This window comes from Corvus hawaiiensis, chromosome 4, assembly GCF_020740725.1.
Source record: "Corvus hawaiiensis isolate bCorHaw1 chromosome 4, bCorHaw1.pri.cur, whole genome shotgun sequence".
In the NCBI taxonomy this organism is placed as follows: domain Eukaryota; kingdom Metazoa; phylum Chordata; class Aves; order Passeriformes; family Corvidae; genus Corvus; species Corvus hawaiiensis.
The window spans coordinates 57596397-57618070 of NC_063216.1; the positions used below are offsets into that span (position 1 = coordinate 57596397).

Genomic DNA, 21674 nt, shown 5'->3' on the forward strand with positions numbered 1-21674 from the left:
AAAGGATAAGCAATTACTTGTGAATATAGTTAAAGAACAGGCTGCAACTGGACAAAGATTTTAACTTTTGAGCTGAACTTTTGAATTCAAGTCCTAAGTTTCTACATCATCTCTATATGAACACAAGGTAACATATAACTCTTGCAAATCCTTCCAAAAGACAATTTTCTCAAGAAAATTAGTACTATTGTCACAGTAAAGAGGCCTACTCAAATCTTGTTAAATTTCAACTCCTCGAATCTTCTGTTTCTTTTCCTAGAGGCACAATACAGCTAAAAGTGATTTTAAAGTAAAGGTGGGAGGGAAACTACAGTGAGAAAAGCCACAGCAGGCAACACCTAGGAATCCTACATAGTGGGGATAGTTTGAGTCCTCATCCTATACTGACAAATAGCATCATGTGTTCAAGACTTCCACATAGGCACAGCATCAAAGATGCAACAAAAAGGTCTTTAAAAAACAAAAGCACTCGCATTTTTTTGAACACCAAATTTAAGTCACAATAATTAAAAAATAAGGTTATATTTATTTATATTATATTTTATACATAATTATATATATTATATATATTTATATTTATATTTATTATGTTAAGCATTGTACTCTTATTGACCTGCTATATTGCATCATTCAGCAGACAAAAATAAAAAAGAATAAAAAACTTAGGCTAAAGTCTTAGCCTAAATGTGTTACTGATGTACTTATATTAAAATGGTGACAGAAGTAAAAAAAAAAAAAATTAAATACACAGTTCTCAAATATTATTTTTGTCATGCAGTCACAACTTCCCCACATACAGCATACTTGAAAAAGAAGTATCTGAAAACTTCCAGTTACATTCTTAACTTCCAGCTCCAAGGTAACAAATCAGCTACTGCTTCTCACCTGAGTTTCTGAACCTGACACTATGTGTGGATCTGCCCTGTATTTGCTCCGGATCCTCCAAAACTATCTCAGTGTTTGTAGAACTGAGAAAATCGTAGTAAAATGTCATGAAGAAAGACAACATTCTTTCTTGGAACATTCTGATTGTTCCAAGAATCATTCTAGGATTCTACGAGTATCTTTTTCCTTTAACTTTCTGCACTATACTTAAATCTAGGAGGGATAAGTTGCTACCTGGTCATGACATAAACAATTCTCTCACCCTTTGAATCACTTATATTTGTGACCTGTCAAGTCAAGGTGGAAAGAATGCCTGAATTCCTTAAATTATTGTGAAGACAACAATAAAAAATCAGATGTGGTAGGTATAGTAGTAGTCAGGCACATCAATATACCATTGTATAAATTTGATGTGAAAGAGCAAAAAACTTATCTTCTCTCTTTTGATAGATGCCAGGATACTTCACCTCAGCATTCTGACAGATGGAATGAGCTCAAATTTAAGTAAATTGCACTGTCTGATTTCATTGTCAGGAGAGATTGCGCTCTGGACTGATAAAGTAAATAGTTCTGTCATATTAGGCCTCGCTGAGGCATGTCATATATATGTCAGAAAAGACCTAGGGGTCCAGATAACAGTAAGTGAAAAAGGTGAGCCAGCAGGATGTCATATCTGTCATCCTGCTCTAAGGCTAGGATCACTATGTACCAGAGACCTGTCACTTCACCGAGTTTGTTGTCACAAGGAACCTTGATGACAACAACTAAAATTTTCCGAACTGCTAAATATATGTTTGCATAGAAGCAGATATCCCAGAAGGAGTACACAAAAAGGCGTTGGAAAAGTACCATCTATAGCACTGAAAAGCTCATCTATTGAAAACACGCTTTTTGAAAATAGCATGAAGTCTGAATCACAATTTTGTTTCTTGTTGCAAGCCTTATTGCAACAAGAACATAAAAAGGCATTCTGCAACACAATTCTGAGACATATTGTGCTGGTGGTAATTTTTCTACTTATGGGAATATATACCTACTACTGATTAGAAAAGAATCCATGGAAAAAAGAATCTGACTCTGAGATGAGCTGAAATATTAAAAATAGATGAATACTTCAAAATTCCCACTCATTTAATCTTTGAGATATTTTTTCTTTTTTTACTTTGAAGATTGAATAAAAAAAATAACACTGTTTTGAGCTGGTTATTTTTATTTATGAATTACTGTGCTTGCAAAGAAAATCAGACTCACACAGTCATTCAGTTTTCAAAGGTTTAGGTCATCCATAAACTATGCAAGAACTATTTTGCAACTAAAAGCAACAACAAATGTGTCTTTCCTACTGTCTTAAATACGTGGTTGGGACTCGATTGTTTTCAATTCAAAACGAATACTAAGCTTTGTTATTGCAGCCTGGGACCTCTCTTACAAGAACTCGGCCAAGAAAAGTGATGGACTGTCTTAAGAAGAGTTTTCATTTTAACATCATCTTCTCAAGAAGGTGATGGAGAGTGAATTTTCCTTTCCTCCACGCTCTTTTTCCTCCTTATTGTTCACAACATTTTTTAGCATTAGAGAACTAGGTGAAACAGTGAACACTCAAAACCTGAGTAGCCTTTTCTCTCTCACTTAGATTAGTTTTCCACTTTTTGAGAACTCTGTAAATTGGATTTGGATTGGCCTGTCTTATCTGCTTAGATCACAGTCTAACTGGCACAGATGTAATGTTATCTCTGGTCACAAGGCAAATTGTTTAATTCACTCAGACTTAAGTATCAAAAAATATTTGAAATGAATACCTCACAAACTAGAGCTAGTAAACTCAAGCAAAAAAGTAGCTGTTGGACCATAAACCACTAAAATAATGAACCAAAAATAAAGGTTGACCAGAATTTTAAAACTTATTTTTACTGCAAAAATCTTGCAAGATCGTTGGCCTGACAGCAGTTACTCCAGAGAAGCTGACTGATTAGCTGGTGGATTTCAGTTTTCCTGTTGCAATGGACTGTTTTTCCTCACTTGATATAATCCTTTAAGGATTGGAGTACGCTCTAGAATTATTTTGATCTCTAGACATCTTAAAACCTGCAATAATTTGCAGAGGTCACTTGATGAATTGTAGGATTAAGATTATTGTGAATACCTACAGCACAGAAGATAAAATTGTATTCCAGTTCCAACGGGAATTAGATATGATGGACACTGGGTTGACCGTAGATTGTTTCCAGCTCTCAACTTTGGAAACAGCTTCTCCTAGTGGCCTGTTGGAGAGTGAATTGTTACTTCAAGCAAGACTACTTTGTTAAGACAGCCTTGGAAATACCAACTGAATATGCTCGACTTTATGCCTCTGGAACATCATTGATACTGGTGCTTTTTTGCATCTTTATTTTAAAAGTGTTAAAAGTCTTTTTAATGAGCTTTCCTCATCAAAAACATAGACCATGACTTTGGTCTGTCATGAAAACAAAGAGTATGAGGAGAGTAATGCACAGAATGTATAGAATGTATTCTAACATACACACAGGTATGAAAAGTAAGGCTGACCAAAAAGAATTTACCAGAGCAAGAAGAGAAATCATTATGAAAAGCAAAATAAAAGAAAAATACTTCAGCTAAGGTCTTTAAGACATTTCTGTAACGGACTACATTTAAAGGACATAGAAAAAACAAAACCAAACTTAAATGGCATCCTTTCTCCTAGAAACAAAGTGTTTTAGAAGAGTTCAGTGCTTTCTAAGAGAACTTGTTTTTATATTCAGCAGCATGTACAATCAAATAAAAGAACAGTGACAAGTTTCAAATTAGCAAGATAAGAATTTGACTGCTCGTTTCTTAGAAAACCAAAGATTAAATTTTTTAGAATTTGATGTAGAATTTTTATTATCTACTTATAGGACTTAATATTCAAACTTAAATACCAAAATTTTCCTTTAAAATGCAACTGTATTAAGGCTTTTGCAGAGTCCACGGTTTGTGTTACAGAAACCTAAGAACGATGATTTCCACTATCAGCATAGAAGCAGACAGAGCAGACGTCTTTTTGTTACAGAAAAAGAAGACAGTGCATTACCACATGACATTCAAACACAGCTTTAATCAGCAGACACTTGAAGACTGAGCATTTTGTTTTTTATATTAACTATTCTTCAAATATTCTGACATAAAACTGGCACAGTGGAGCCTTCTGCTGTATGCAGTTCTCAGTCTGCTCTGACATCTGCTTAGAGGTCATGCCCTTTTTTCACAACTGAATGAAAAATACCAATTCTGAAGGTCACAACAGCAGATTAAGATCATAAATTGGGTTATTTTTAATAATATTTCATGCAGTTATATTTTAGGTGGGATTTTTTAATTCCCTTCTACTGAAAAGCAAAGCATGTAATAATACAATATCATTTTACCCAATGTACAAGGGTATGTAAAGGCAGTAATCAGTTGAAATTAATGACAAAATATTGCATAATGTTTAGAGATGGTAAGTGTATGTAACAGCAATCCTTCATTGGCTAAGATGGCAAGTATAACCTTAAACAGGCAGAACTTTTTTCTGATATTTCTTAATAATGTTTGAATTATGTTTACTTTTCTATTGACATTTTCTCTGAGGCTTTTCAGCACAGATTTGTTTTGAGACATTGAAAAATGTGCCTCTGTTAATAATGTAGTGAGGACATGTTTTGTTATAACACTTTTATAGCTAGGAACACTTTCCAACACAGGACAGTAGCCTTCCTTTAAACAAAGGTGAAGTCAACATGGCTTCAGCTGGCACCTGCAACAAGGTGAAGTGTTTTGCTTCTAGCTTTGAATACAAGAGAACCCCACTGACAACTTTTTTCTAGCCACTTACAAGAGTAATACATAGAAAACTGTGCCACTAGTTGAATGACATACATTTAAAAAAAAAAAAAAAAAAAAAATATATATATATACATACACGAAACCAGTTACTCCAAATGTAACTACTTAGAGAGGTCTCCCATCAGAGGCTTGGGGCTGTTATGCTCATAAGCAGTTTAAGCGTTACTACATATTGTTTATGAAAGACACCAAATGAAGGAGAAACCATCAAGATATAGACAACCTTAAAGTTAAGTTAGTCAGAGAAGAAAATACCTATTCAGAAGTTCCAGAAAAAAATTCAGAAGAGACAGAGCAATGTAGTGATATTATTTGCTTTATTTTTATGAAGTTACTTGTCCCAGATTTAAATGAGATGATTTCTCTGAACATTCTTTTATGACTTGACACAAAGTGTAAAATTGCAATAAACGTTTCTTATCACAAAACACTGAAAAATTAAAAGATATATATGAATGCATAGCACTCTCCGAAGTTTCCATAGTTTCACTTCTATTGTACATCCCTTTATTCCACTCTAAGATATTTCCACTAAGCATAACTAAAGCAAGAAGCCTGTCAGAGAGTCTACACTGCCAAATGATGGCAAGGACCTAAAAGAAGCTCTCAGAGAGGGCAAGGCTATTACAGACATAGAAAATGATTTTTTTGTACCAGTGTATTGTTATGAAGCAAGTTATTATGAAGAAGACTTCTGTGCTGGAACCCTTCTTTTCTCATAGAAAAAGAATTCTTAATTTTCAGCACAGAATGTTTTAAAAATGAAAGCAACTTTAAAAAGCCCTTATGGAACAAATCAGAAAACAGACAGCAGAAAGTTGCTAGGACCACCTGGCAACCTGAATTATCTGTGGTTATGTGAAAGTTCTCATCGAGAACTGCCATCCTCCTGGGGCATGGGAGATCAGAATCAGAATGGGAGGATAAAAATCAGAAAGTCTCCAAGGAGCTGAGGGAACTACAGGCCAGTAAGTATTACATACATCCCAGAAAATTAGAAGGAACTATAATATAAGGATATTTAAGGATAAAAGTAAGGATATTTGGGTAAATATTATCTATTGTCAAGTGTGTATGGCTTTGAAGCCATAAGACATAGAAATCTTACCTTGTGATCATGAAGTTCTCTGAAAGGATTGAAAACACGTGGATGAGTGTGACCTGGCTCATATGAGGTACCTGGATTTCCAAAGCTCTTTTTCCAGAGTCCCTAACCAAAAGCTTTTAAGGCAATTAAGCAGTGTCTGAGTAAAAGTCCCTACATTTACATTTAAAATTAGTGGTGAGTAGGCGTTGTGAAGGTATGTTATCAGTAGAGTTCTGCAGAGATCTGTTCTAAGACTTGTGTTGTTTTACAGTATTCATAAATGACCTGGCTAACAGCTGAGAACTGAGGTGACAGTAAAGGTAATTTTAATGATAGTTATGTGGCATAGTGTGGAATTCCAGAAAGACCTCATGAAATCGGGTAGCAATACAACAGCAAACAATGATGAACATAGATAAATGTAAGGAAAACACAGTAGAATGGAGATCCCGATTTTATGATGGTTAATTCCATGAAATTATCCCTGTTCAGCAGCAATCAAAGGAGCAAATTAACACTGGGAAACACCAGAAAAGGACAAGGAACTAGCAGAAAACTTCCATCCAATGCAATCAGTGCAATGCTCCCTTCTAATTCTTGAATCTTAAATAGCAAAGAGACAGAATAGGATTTTTCATTTTTCTTCTTTGTCTTTCCAACAGCAACAGAGCATGAAATGAGATGTGTAGGAGTCAAGTTCAAAGCAAGAGTTCTTCAAGCAAGAGGAGGCTGAGTTGTGGAACTCGCTGCCAGAGGTGTTGAGGGTGAAAAGGGCTTACAGAGGTTCAGGGGTGCAATAGACAAGTACCTGAAGTAAAGACTCACTCCAGGTTACCAAACAGGGCATATTCTGAGCTGCAAAGAGTCGGGAGTCGGAAAGAGGAAATATTGCACATGCTCGCCCTTCTTTTACTCCAAGCAGGTCAATGCTGGAGAGAGATGACTGGCTGGCTCAGAAGAACCCTGACTCAGTATGACTGTTCTTCTATGGAAACACACACGTGCTGAAGCTCTTACAACAAAGACAACCCCCTTGGGCGCCAAATGTAGAAGGTATCTTTTCAGCTTTATACCGGCTAGCGCTTGTATTTCAATGCCTTAGAAAGCCTCGAGCAGCCTTGAGAGGTAGCACGGGCGATCTAGCACTTTAGTAGCTCTAAAATCGGTACCTGAATCAGCTGCAGAGCAAATACCATCAGCAGAAGCAAAGAGGGAGAAATATAGCTCCCTGCTCGCTCAATTCCCTGCAGTTAGAAGCCTTCAAATGAGACAGACGACCAGAGATGTTTACAGGAAGGTAGCTGAGCTGAGAGAGGGCCTTTGCCTCCCCTCGACCATCTTTTTATTCGGAGAAGGGGCAAGGGGATGACTGGGGGCGGACCCGGGGTGAGCGGCCAATCAGACACTGCTGAAGAGTCTGAGTTACATTTGGCTTTGCCCGCGCTTGGAACAAAAGAACTCGGAGCACATGTCTTTGGGAGGGGGGATGGGAAGCTCAAAACAGGCAGCAACAACCCCCCACCCCCCACATCCATCTTCAGTTATATACTGATTTTTGTAGCATTACTTTCACATTCACTTCTCGTATCTGAATTTCCAATACATCAGATATCTTTCTGAATACAAAAAGGTATAACAAGGGAATATGCTCGAATTTTGAATTTTTCAATTCAGTCTGTAACTCAGCAGGTGGAAAGAAGTCACTTCACACTTCATGTGATACCCACCAGCATTCATTTCAGACAAGAGGGCCTGAATAGAAGTCACAGCATGAAAAGTAGACAAGAGTGAACATGATGGGGAAGAAAACAATAGCTCCTACCTGGACTGTTTAGACTGAAATGTCAGCATTCAGGAATGTCCTATAGTTCCCCGTTCTGCCCATTTCACTTTCACCAGCAATAAGTTTATGCATAAGTGCCGAGCAAAAAGTTTACTTGTGAACTAACGATATTGATGAGGACTATATAGAATATGTCATATAAGTGACCATGGAATATTTCAAAAGAAAACCATTGTGATGGGAAGCCAAAGGAGATGCTACTGTAAAGACACATAGCACGAGAAGTGCAGACAATGAAAGATGATTTTATTTATGGAGAAAAGAAGAAAAGAAAACAGTTGACTCAAACCCAAGGATGTATATTTGTTTAAAGACAGCAGAGCTATTCTTTTAGTGAAGTATTTTCCTTTTTGGCTATTCAGGAAGAGAATGTCTTAAGACTGTCATCTACAAAAGCAGAAATACCTTTTACTACATAAGCAGTTTGTTAGCCCAGTTGTAATGGACTAACTTATGAACGGGAAAGGAAAAGGAAAAATAAGCTTTGAATTTCTCAGTCTAGGACTCCGCACATTGTGTTTGACCCTGAGTAAACATTTCTGTTCCCAAACCAACAGCACTGGCATAAAACACACAAAGTACCAGTACACTTGATAAATCTAGCAGAAGTTGTTGCCTATATCTTAGGAAAGAAAAAAAAGAAGCTGGGGGCTGTTCTCTGGTCCTGAGATCAGGAGACAAGGGTTGCTGCATACAGCCTACACTGGAGCACAGCTCAGGTCTCCTCTGTGCTCCAAATGTCCATGAAGCTCTAAGACAATAAAACTTCTACATGTTTACTCCAGGTGTTTTGAAATAAACCCATGGTAACATGTTAAAGTCTGCAAGAGCACTGCAGCCTGCAGCGTGAAACATGTTTCAAGTCCTAGGGTGCAGCAAAACAGCACAGGAAATACCTGAAGGTTCAAAAATATGTTGGAAGAGGTTTGAAAACCTATGAGGGGTGGAAAGAACCAAAGCTGATTCAGACTGAGTTTCTCCTCACCAGAAATGAAGGTGAGAGACACTTGTATCTGATCGTTTGACTGCTGTCACTAGATTGCCTGTTATTTTAAAATTCATACATAAAAGAAATGGACAGTATGAACTACAGATGCGGCTGCATTTCTACATGCTCCTCCACCACCTGACTTCAAGATCAATTTTGATGATCTTTCTCAGGCTAGGGGAGGGTCTAAGATCCCTCTGTGAAGCAAAGGTGACATATAAATTAAATACATCATGCCCGGAGTATAAAGCCCTTTGTTCTGTGGTCTTTCTGATTCACAGCCTGACTTACAAAACAAAGATGTATAACGCCAGGGACCAGCCTAGAACTTTGGCCTGTTGTGCATTGTCTGTGAAATTCTCTTATACCTCTTACTTAGTGCTGCAGTGAATGAATGAGTGGGTATATTATGTGCCCATAGATGTGTGTCTGTCATTCTGAGTGAGTGTATCTGCCTCTGTCCTTGACTTACTTTTTTTCTTTCTTCATGTTTCTTTTTCTTCCTTTTTACAATATCTCAGTTCTAGTCAGACCCTCTCTGTTCAACAATTCTTTTATTCCTAAAACACTCATAATGCTATTCAGCGAATATCTGTACAGTAGGAATAGACAGAATACAGAGTGCTTACCACTGTGTAAATGATGTGCTCCCTGAGATATTTTCTTGCACTGCGTGCATGATTGTCCTTCACTCAAATTATGAAATAAAAAGAAATGTATCTACCTTTCTTTTGAATTCTTGAAGTAAGTTTGAGCAATTATCACATATGTTTGTCTTCTTAGGTTGAAACCAATAATAAAAAGGCGAGAAACAACGAAGACTTAGACTCAATAGCAAATACGAATGTGTCAGCTTCTTGAGGAATTGACAAAGAAGCATGCTTTTACAGAGAATAGGTTACCAAATAAAAGCCAGAAATCTCCTACCTCACCAGTATGAATGTTAAGATTCTTGACAGCATTTCAAGCACATTCAAAAACATTTCAATTTTGGATATTATTATCATGTATTATACATTGTTAATCTACCACTGTGAAATCACTCAGGTCACAAATGCCCAGCTCCAGATGAGACTGACTGAGCCAGTGAAGGAAACAATATCCTTCCTAAGGATTGCCTCTTCTTCTCTGGCTTGAGGACAAAAAAACAGCCTCTATTGCTGACTGGTTGCAAAGCAACATAAGCATATATCTTGGGCAGAAAATCTCTCTCTTCCAATCCCTACCAAGAATCAGTTTGGGGATTTACTGAGAGCAACACAGTAATTTCTTCTTGGGACTGTGATTTTTTTCCCTAGTGGCAGGATTGGATCAGTTGGGAGCATCTATTGGGTTTCTCCTTGCTATTTTGGGACTTCTTAAACACATTCCACATAGCAGTCTACAACTCTAGTGCACAAAACAGGTATAAATGCATGTTCTCCTATAATTTGATAGATTGCCTGCCCCACTCCCCACTCAAGCACAAGGAAGACAGGGAGCAAGTTCACTGAATTGTCACTGTGATAGTCAGAGACCAGAGCACGTGCTCTGAGGTGAGGCTGAGGGAGTTGGGCTTGCTCAGCCTGGAGAATAGGAGGTGTTGAAGTTGACTGAATGACAGCCCTCCAGGTGTACTGGGTGGTAGACAAGAGGCAATAGATATAACTACACTGAAATTAGACAGGTTCAAACTGGGTAAAGCCCTGACTGGAAAAAGCCCTGAGCAACCAGGTCTGACCTTGTAACTGACCCTGCTTCATGCGGGAGGTTTGCCTAGAGATCTCCTGTGGTCCCTCCTGAGCTGAGCTATCCTATGATTTGATCTGCAATAGCTGCTCTCCAGCAGCAGAGCTAGTCCCCTCCCATCTGGAATAAGACATAGATGAAGCAGTGCTTCTTTTAAAGAATGTGCAAAAATAGCAAAGCAACAACTTAATTTCTTTCTAAGTCTTTCACTTGCAAGTGGAATGAAGATATCATCCCAAGACAACCACTGTGGCCAAAAGCTCCTGAAGTCGTCTACCTGTCTAGTGGAAAGGATTCCAGAAGTGTCCTAGCTCTTCCTGGCTGGAGGTTACACCTAATTCCCAATATATATTATTTCAATCTGTGATAGCACAGACAGAAGAACTCAGTATAGTATGATTAGTTGCCAAGCTACAGACTGCAGAAAAAGAGTCATAATTTCCCTTAAACTGCAAAATTGTTCAAAATGTTTACTGGAAACACCATTTAGTACCACAACATAAATGCAGAATGAAGAAAATTACCCTTTTAACAGGATGAGATCCTTTTATCTTGAAAACACATTGCATTAAGACAGTACAGACTGAAAAGAGATTTTTTTAAACAGTAATCTGTATGGGACCTCCAGTGCCCCTGAAGAAACTTTCATGAACTGATTTCTGTTGCGTGCGGTTCCCTACCTGGTGAACGCAAGAGCCTATGAATACTTTTACTCAGACTATGCATTTAAATACTTTGGATTAAAAAATATATCGTCAAATTACCTGTTACCATGAACATGAGAAGCACAAAATGCAAAGCTGTAGTGGAGCAAGGTTGGATCAATGACAGAACCATTTTCTGAATATTCAATCAGTTCATCGAGATAGCAGAGATGGCGGTGACAGCCTCTCACTCCGTAGCGAGCACAGTATTCATCTAATACGAAGACCTGACCTGGGCTAAACCAGCCCTGAAAGGCAAAAAACCACACGGCATTTTGAGATTTATTTTCCCACTCTCAGCTTTAAATCAAACAAAGAATAGAAACATAGATTTTTATGTCCATTACATAAACTTTTTATATTAGAATGATTTACATCTGACTAAGGCTGACAGCACTGGAAACTAGATCCCACAATAGCCCTCATACTGAAAGGATTAAATGTCAGGAAACTATTTGCAGTTACGAGTTACCACTACTACGAAATACATAGTTTACAAAAAACATGCTAATACATCCAAAGTCTGGTACAGATTAAGTTATATATCAAAACCTAATATAAACTAACACTTTAAACCAATTAATTTTGCTTTATTAATCAATTTTAAGATACAAACTAACATTTGGGTAATGCTGAGGGACATTAACATGGACATTAAAACAAGCTTTCTGGATGTTCAGTGGCTGCAACTTTAATATTTTGACCACAATTCAACCCTTTACCCATGTAACATGCATACACTTTTAACAACTTTTAAACAACATTTACGAGGAAAGAGATACAAAGCTAGGTAGTTTGTTAAAAGCCACCTGAGTAAGATGAGTAAGATTTGACCTTAAATAGTAATTAGATACTCTCAGGCTTACTGAGAGCTTTCTTGGTCAGAGTTTTGATGAGACTAGAACAGCTTATCCCTGACACAGACATGAGCATACAGACTCCTTCACACCACAAAAACAGTTCTTGAATGAATCCATAGTGTAAAAAATATAATTGAGTCTTGATGCAGAAATATGATAAGAAGTAGCACAGTGAGCTTCCAAAAAGCAGCATGGAGAAAAACCTCAGAAAACTACAACTACTGCATAGCAGTTCTACATGAGCATTTTTCCTTGTTCTTGTTTCAATTGTAGTAATATTTACCTCTCATCATCTCTCATCATTCCATCTCATCAAATGGTTAAGAGAGATTGAGGAATACCTGAACTCAAATATACAAATAACTTGGATGAGCAAAATGATTTTGCAAAGCCATGAATTTATAGCATCAATATAGCAGCTGAAGACCGATATTTACCTAACGCTTGTGAAAACTTCTGCAAAATCAGATGTTTAATACTTGTACAAAATATCATCAAAAATAATATTGAACAATACTTAAAAATACATTCATATCAGTTTTAAAATATGTGTTCAAACTTTACTAAAAAACTTGTATGAGACAGGAATTTAAGCTTTATATCCTCCCCAAACTCTTAAATTTAATGTATTATCTGCAAACAAGAACACCTCAAAGGTATTTCATATTTAATAAATTTGTTTCCTCCTAATTAATTTCTTCGAAGTCAATCTTTCCACTGCCTTTAAGGAGCTTCATCTGATTCTGGAGAACACTTAGCTTTATTACAGAACCCAGAGCTGTACTCAGCATTTTAATCTAGTATCTGATCATGTTGCAATGCCTCATGTAGCTTACACAGTGTTTGATAGAAAACATGGTATTCTATTGAAAGAAAGGAAAGGGATTTTAACTGCATTTCTGCAATAATATGTGTCCTAGCCCTAGATATAATCAACAGTGGTTATTGTGATTGATATTCTCCCAATATGTTGTCATTGTCACAGATCTCTCCCTACATTTTTATGGAAAACATAACAAAATGTCGCATTTCATTTCCTAGCAGTACAGAAGCAAACTATTAAAATTTCTGCTCATTCTCATCGGATATAATTGTGACAAGAATACAAAATTTTAAAGAACTCATTAATTTAACTTCACTCTCTCTTAAAAGATGTGTTTGTGTGGTCATTTTTCATATAAAGGTGTGCTTTCCTTGCCCTTGTCCATATCATGCACAAGACTCTCAAACACATAACAACTTTATCCTACAAAGTATTGGTATTAGATAACCACATATTTTTTATTTTATAATTGACAAAGCCTCCCAAACCCCCCAGCCTCCTCAATACTCTCCCTATACCAAGAAGAATGTAGAATTGAAGAAATTGAGGTTATATAGTAATTTAATATAGAACTTTGTATAATATTAATTCTTACATGTTACTTTTTTTTTTACAAGTTGTATGTGTGGTTACACTGTATTTGTTAAAATAAAGGGATGAATTAATTATAAAAATTATGGGAAATGAGCTGTTAGAGAAAAGAAAAATCACACTCATATGTCCATGTATTTTATTGTTATCTTGAAATTCCCAATATTTTAAAAATCAAAAAATATAGTTAAATATGCAATTAAAAAAAATTATCACCCATTCCACTTATTAAAAGCTGAATTTAAAAAAGAATGGTAAGAAATACATCTGCTTTATGGTTGCTATAGCACTGTGCATTTCACCTAACCTCTTCTAAAAGTTCCTGATTTCAAGGTTATATTAAGTGTCTTACTAGATTATTATTATAAAAAAGATTTTGACCCCAATGCACTGGTAGAAAGCTAACCATTTTCTCTTTGAGTTCCAATTACTTTGTACAGATGTACCTTCAGGCCTCTTTGATTCAGTGTGCAACCCACAGACAGAAAATGACTCTTTTAACTTTTCTATATGTACGTATCTGGCAATATTTTAAAAGGGAGACAACTGTCATCAAATAATAATTTTTCACCTTTTGAAAAACTGCAAACAAACCTAAAAACTCCAATTATTATCTTTGTATTACAAGACTAGTCAGAAAAATAGAAAAAAGAAGTATAAATACCTATTATCTTTTTTGTTGCTGTTGGGACAGTAAAGTGAAAAAAATTATGTGCTGTGAGGCATTTTAGATCTTTAGTGAGAGATCACTCTTTCAGACATGATATCAGGTGAAAAATAAAGCCTCAGGAAGTTATGAGGTCTGACCCACACAAACCTGTTTAACGAGTGTGTATAATCTGATAAACTTCCACAAGATTGTTGCTGGTTTTCTTCCCTAATGAAAACAAAACCTGAAGCAGCCCCATCCTCAACTAGTTCACAAAGCACAGAATAGAAAATGATTGTAGGAAAAGGAAACTGCAGCCAACATCTTACCTTTAATGATGGTAATTATGGTATTTGAATGTGGAAAACATTCATTTTGATACAGAGATCACATTCTATTTGCTTTTGTTTAATAATTATACTCCCCTTTGTTACTTCCAATTCAGGTAGTACATATAACCCCATGTGTCTATATTTCTTATGGATCTGCCTCCCTTCGTTGGTGTTCCTCCTTCACACCAGAGTGGAATGAAGCATTTCAAGACAGATGAAAATGTCTGCAATGAGGCAACTACATTTGGACCTTAAAATGTCTGTACAGGTGTCAGTAAATCCTATCACAGGAGTTCTGACCATTGTCAAAACCTTCTGTTTTTATCCAAACCTCCCCAGAGGACATGATAAATTTCAGCCGACAAAACTGAAGACAGTTTGTGTCTCTTTGCTTCCTATTGAGTGGCACAGCAGCCGCTTGCAAGTATATAATTTTCAAATTTAAAACCAATCGATTGGAGCCTTTATTCCACCTACAACTGCAGCTGTTGAATGAACAAGGAAGAAAGGACTACTTTGTTACAACTATTTCGCACTTCTTTATATCTATGTTCCAGCCAGTACTCACCAAACAAGAATAGGAGTCATTCAATCTGTGATCCAAGGTCTGTCTCTGAAGCAGTCTAAAGAGGGAAGCATGGTCAAATTTGCAGGGATTAGCAGAAATAAACTCATCCATGCCATGTTTCTGGCCACGGTCTGTATCTGTTATACAAAGGAAAAATGTGCAGAGCAATACACGTGAGTGTGTGTTCAGACTTACAAACACCAGTATATGCATGGCATATGAGTCTCAATATCTAAGCTTTCTTGAAAGTATCTCAAAAAAATAACTCATATAGAGACATGCTTGCAGGTGAATTATTACAGAATCTTGATCTTTTAATCTGAAAATATTACTGAATTATTTTTCTATCATACCAATCTACAGAGTGCAACAGTGAAAAAAAAATTGCTACTCACTGACAGATAAACCAAAATTTAGAAAGGTTGCCAGAAAACACAACATAGTACATTAAAAAGGTCTTAAAGCATTGTTTTCTAGTGGGCTCTGCAAATGTTTCAACTTAAAAACAATGCTATAAGTAGAAAAGAAAAATATTCTGTAATTTCCTGGTTTAGTATGGCTCTTTTTCTAATTTTAGCAAAATAAGCACAAAATATGAGGGAAAAAAAAAAAAAAACCTGAAAATAAGCCCCCAACAGGTTTATGCATTTATTTCTTCAAAAATGAAAGAGCATCTTTACTGCAGTTCAAAGTACCATTTAATAGAAATATTCATCATGGCTTGAAGCCTACTTCTCAAATGGCAAACTGGAGCAGAAATGAACACACTGGCTTGAGCTAGGTCATTTCCAGCCTTCTTTTTGTACTCGGCTTTTAATGAGACAAACCTTAATGTAGTAATGGCAAAGAGCTCCTTCAACCTTCCAGCAAAGTGTACTGAAAAAGGGAGCAGCATTTTTGTGTAAATAAATTGAGAAAACATACCATCCCAAATGGCACTTCAATCAAAGACCCAAATTTATTGTTCTTCACAGATTGCATCTTTCAACGCCTTTAAACCCCGCGGGTTTATCAAAAGAGAAGCTCTAGTGATTGCTTTCATTAATGCTATGTTTTGTCAAAGTCTTCAATGTGAATTATCTATCTAGTATGGACAGAAAAAGCCTTACAGTGCCCAAAAGGACTAGTTATGTATTAGCACATTAGCTGTCTTAGATTCTATAGACTGTATTGGGGTGAACAGTCCTATCAACTTAAAAATTGACTTCCCCTTTCAATAGGGTCTTAGCTCTTTGTTCCTTTAAATTCAAACCTAGGTCTTTTTATATTAGTTACCAGAAAAGTATAGATCTAAGTGTATCCTAAATGCAATTTTGAAAACCTGCATAGTAGAAATCTAAAATTTCTAAAGAAAGGAGACAAAAGTTTATTGATTAAACCCAATTATAGAGTCAGGTTCATAATAAAACTCAATATTGATCTGTGGGCATGATGCTAACATAATCAGTCACATTTAGAAATTTAGCCCCAGATCATATTGATCCATGTCAAGTCCAACTTCCAGCTGTATTTGTGGATGGGAGAATTATTTAATTCAAGCTGAAGGATTTGCAACATCAAATCCTAGAAAGATGCAGAAACTAATTCATATCACTTGGCTTTGCATTGTCAAAGCAAGAGTCACATCCATGTGACAGATTTCACCAAGGTGGATGTAGCAAATAAACAGTATGACAATAGGTCGATGGTGTAAGGTATGAGACCATCATCCCAGAGAAACAGCAGCATGTATTTTAAATGATTGAAAGATCTGTAGCATATGTGATTACATAGATTAGCAATATTTCAATGAGCATTAGGCTAGCCTATCATTAATGACAAACCTAGCTCATATTTTTGACACAGGTACAGGAAATGCTCTCTCTTAATTACTGCAATTTAACTGTATTTAAACATATTAATTCAAAGATATACAACTGATATCAACACAGCTGCATTACCAAAAGTACTGAGCAACATACGAAGTTATCTATACCTTCCTAAATGTCCAAACACAGATAAAATTATTTCAAACCCATTATATTTAATGTACAAGTGACTGATTTCAACATTTCTTGTGAGTTTTCCTTCTTATAAGAATATCAGGTTTATCATATACTATAAACATTATTTATAGTAAGATATATGACAAGAAAGAAAAAGTATTAATATTTCTTTTTGCCATCATGTTGAAAATTATACACAGCCGAATCATTCTTAAACTAACCTTTTGGTTTTTTCTCTGGTTAACCACACCAATATAAAAGATGCCCCTTTTTTAAGAGAGAAAGTGTAAGTACTGACAAGTAATTTAAGTATTTTGAAATCAGGAGACTGGATGTTGCAAATGAAACAGATCCAGCATACTGATGATCAGAATGATGACGTCCAGATGATCATAATGAGTAAGGTGACCCATTGAACACAATATGACTTGTGAAAGCAGAATTTGCTGTTACATAATTTGGGCAAGATAAGCAAAAGTATGGATTTAAGTGTATAAATATTTGCTAGATTTAATTCTAAAAGGAAGATCCATGACTGATCATCTTTTTGAGTGAATCAAGCAGTACAAGTAACATTGTCAAACAGTAACATAAGATCTGTTACCAAATATATTTTAGCTACAGAAAAACAACTAAAAACTTACCTTTGCTAGCTGTAGGCAAGCAGGAAATAACAGAAAAATAGATCTAGTGTAATACATTACATTTTTGTTTATTGCTATGATATACATACAAGATAGCTGATAAATACTTTGACATTAAAAGGAATTTAAAAATTTAAGAACTTGAGCAAAGATTATGAGGAATTCATAAATGGTGTATGACCATGACTAAAAAAATTACTCAAGACCCTACTTTTAAAAATTGTTAGAGAGATTGATTTTTTCAAATTCTTACACAAATGAGCTTTAGCTGTCCTGTTCAAACAACACGCAAATGCAAAAGGCATATAAAGTGCTATATTGTCATATAGTTAAGAATAAAATACAAATCCATTTATCTCTCCCATTTCTCAATCTTGGAAAATATTTGGAAGACATTTGGGGAGAGCTTTGAAGCAGTAATATTTCTCTTGCTTTTTCACAAATAGTTTTTCTTCCCTTCTTAATAGAATTTGTTGCCACGCTCTCCATGTTGCCTTTAACTCAAAATCACTGGTTGCTACTTCCATGTTGCACTGACTGTTTCAGGTTGTGTATGTCATCCTTTGGAAACTGTTAACCAAAAAACTATCCATTTATTTTTGATCAAGATAGGACAAACAAATGTATTTTCAAACGATGTTAAAAACTAACAAAAGCTATTGCAGGAGTTTTAGCATATTCTTTGGGTGCTCTTTTAGACAAAGATATTAATTTTGGCAGAATAGCATTCTAAGTATGCCATTTGCCACCTTTGCAAGAAACTTTAAATTTTAGTTAAGCTGTAAAGGCTATAAAAATCATCACATCCTCAATGACTCAGCAGAGTTGACTGAATTAAGACTACCAAGAATTTCATGTTTATGGCACATTCTCAAGGGGTTCTAGCATCCCTACAGAGCATCTCTGCCCTGTTCCAGCCCAGAAGCAAATACACATTTCCTGCATCATCTACTCTGTGCTAGGGTGAACTACAGGTACTGGCCTTGCTGAGTGGTGACCTACTCCTTTTTGTGGCTCTCAGTGACAGCTCTGCTTGTGTTTAAGCATCATGAAAGCAATCTGAACTAGCTCAGGCAAGCAGGAAAGAAGAGCAGCTAGAGGCAAGCAATATAGTATTGTAGGGATTAAAAGGATTTAAAGACTAAGACTAGTAGGGTAAGAACTATGACTCTGTTACAGAAGGGGCTGGAACTGGTCAGAAAAGACAGTGGCAAGACATGCATTACATTCCTTCAAGTGCCACTCCAGACAGATGGTGACAGCTTACATTGGGAACATTTTGACTCCTGATCATTGACCAGGACTCCAAAGTGTTCCATGCTTAGAAACACAGGCCAAAGAGACAATCTATGACCCCAGAACTTTATAATTTAAGTATCAGGCCATGAAATAACTTTGCAGAGAAAGTGGCAGAGAATGAGAAAGCTGCTGGCCCATATGGCCCAACTGTTAGGCTGGGAATACCACACTGACTGATTGCCAGTATTTTGTTGAAGGGCAAATTTGAAGAGGATAGTAGATAGTTTTTACATGTTCCTGACTAGTACAGAAGAGAGCACACAGGTGACTTACTGACTGCCTAAGGTGGTGGAGGCCAGTGTAAACATTTTCCCTCTAAAAGGGAGACAGGAGTGGATGGAGGCAAGCATGAAATGGACATGAAGGGGAATGGGAAAACATGCAGGGAGAGTGGAGTTAGTCCAGTCTTCTAAAAGGCAGACGAGTATGGTGGACGACATAAAGCTGCAAAACCTGCCGAGAAAACTATGTCAAATGAAAAAATATCTTTTACTTTTTTCTAAAAATGTAATTAATTGAAAGAGATTGTCTCAGAACTCATGAGGGTATAGGTTCAGAATGATATTTGGCTTTGCATTTCTTCATTAAGATGTGACTATCCCCTCATGTCCTGCTTTTAACTCCTGTGTTATGAACAAATTATTAGCAGTGCTCAGCACTCCAGCAGCCTTTTCAATTGCATGAATATATCCCCTAATACACCGCTTATTAAGAAAGGGATCACTTCCTGAACCTTTATGTGATTCAGATTAATCTGGTTTTCATTGGTGCTTTCCCTGAAACATTAACGTCCTTGGGAAACTTATGGCTATTCTACAATCATGCATCCCTAAATACTATGTTCTTTCATTCAATATGCTCATGCAGAACAGTGGAACTGAAGGTCACTCTCCTTTTCTTGATCATTGCTGACATTAGCCTGTCTTCACTTTTGTTTTGGAGTCACCTAATACCACAAAACTGCAATACCAAGTTACTTAGAGATGAAAAAATTGGGTGGAATTCTACATTTTAGAAGTTGGACAGGTATGACAGCAGTTTGATTCTGTTTAATGACCACTTTCAGATACTTCTCATAACTATCAAGAAAATTTCAGGATGAAAGAAGATATTTTATAAAAACGATACAGAAAAACATTGAAACATTTCTCCTCAAGTTGACTTTTTTCTACATCCTGCAGTTTAAAGATATTTAATTTTCTCCAAATAATTGAAAATTCTTTTTGACCATTTCATCAGGGTGAGTTGATTTTTCATCTTAGAGGATAAAGAAGATGGGGACAAACTTCAAAGGTTTGAATGCCATTAACTGACATTTTTCTTGCAAAGCCCAAGATGGTTTTCTGCTTTCTGTAAGTGGAGATGGCATTGCATAAGATACTGTAGAAACTAAAACAATGTGATCTTCTATTGGCTGGAAATGCTTAAATTATGTACTAATAGGAAAATAAAAATCATAAAAATAGTAATTGCCAAATTTTCTGGTCAAAACTGTATTTCCTAGTAGTAAAAATGCATCATAGTAAAGACAAAAAAAAATGGAAATTAATTTCATTTAATATATATGCCAGCTATCAAGTACTTGGTGTTATATCTTGATTAAAAATAAAAGAAATTTAGCTTCATGCAAACATTTTTCTAGGGGAAAAGAAAATGAACTTCTCATGAAACTGAATCTATTAAAATGTGACAAACGGTCATCTATAGATTCTTCTTAGGAGTAAAACTATGCCTCAAGAAATTCAGCACAGGAAGTAGGAGTCTTACATAATTATTTAAGGTTATATCTGAAAACCCTAGTTCTTGAAGTTTCTTAAAAACGGAATAATTTGATTATGTCCATTTCTACCTCAAGTGCAAGAGACAGAATAAAAAAAATTTCCTCATGTAGAGAGAACTGGGGTATTATAGAAATCAGTCAAACAATGGTTCTAAATCTCACATTAAATTAGATTCCACATAGTTACTCTAGTTACTAGTTCCAATAGTTACTCTATTGCAAAGAAATCTATGAATTATAAGTTATGAATTACTTTATGAATTATTACATAATATCAACTTTGAAGTACATTAAACCCAAAGGCAAATAATAATAATAAATATGGATTTTTGATTTATATACAGCTCATTCATATGAGTTTGTGTAAGTAGATACATAAGCATGACAGAAAAATACATATTTGAGGCTTTTGAGCTTCCCTTAAAATGTCTTTACAATAATCCTCACTTCTTCTATGGTTTCCACCCAAAAAACTGTAGTCTCTCTAAAATAATGCCTAAAATAATATCAAGATGTGACAATCTTGCTGTTTAATTCTTTCACATTTTCAGTAATTTTATCTCTGAAAACAATTTCAGTACATCCAAACTTGTGGTTGCTTTTTGTACCTTTTTCTTTCTATAATTTTTATTGCCCTGTGGTCAGCGTGTTCTAGTTGTTTTCACTTCCAGGTAAACACTGTGTCCAAATCCAGGAGCAATTCCTTGGCCACTGCTGACAGTGGTCACTTCTTTTGTGCTTTCTAACTGATGCACATGAAGTAGAGACATTAGGTGGGAACACAGTGAACTCCCACCACCCAGCACAAATCCAGGGAACTGGGAGGAGGTGAGCAGAAGCACTCCTTGGCTGTTGCCCCACCTTTGCTTTTGCAACATTACTTCCATCCTACTTCACCTTAATGGCCCCAAAACGAAAGATTACTTCACGAAGTGTTTCAGATTAATTCCCTTCCAAATTTCTTCAGATGAAAAGCAGATGTCAGTGCTTTCGTGAGACTAAACTTTTTTCAATTATCTTGACATTGAAAAGCTCAGTGAC

General features: G+C 36.0%; 1 protein-coding gene across 22 annotated transcripts in view; it reads right to left on the reverse strand.

Annotated features, from left to right (window-relative positions):
• Nucleotides 1-21674, reverse strand: part of CADPS2 (calcium dependent secretion activator 2) — a 294051-nt gene that overhangs the window by 81603 nt on the left and 190774 nt on the right. For 15 of the 22 annotated variants that reach the window (XM_048300707.1, XM_048300693.1, XM_048300691.1 and 12 more), the window contains exons 12-14: nucleotides 17555-17563; nucleotides 14926-15062; nucleotides 11163-11350 (exon numbers count right to left, since the gene is read on the reverse strand). In XM_048300707.1, the coding sequence (XP_048156664.1) occupies nucleotides 11163-11350; nucleotides 14926-15062; nucleotides 17555-17563 (334 nt within the window). The remainder of the gene's footprint in view (nucleotides 1-11162; nucleotides 11351-14925; nucleotides 15063-17554; nucleotides 17564-21674) is intronic. The other 7 variants (XM_048300706.1, XM_048300689.1, XM_048300708.1 and 4 more) reach the window with 1 other exon arrangement.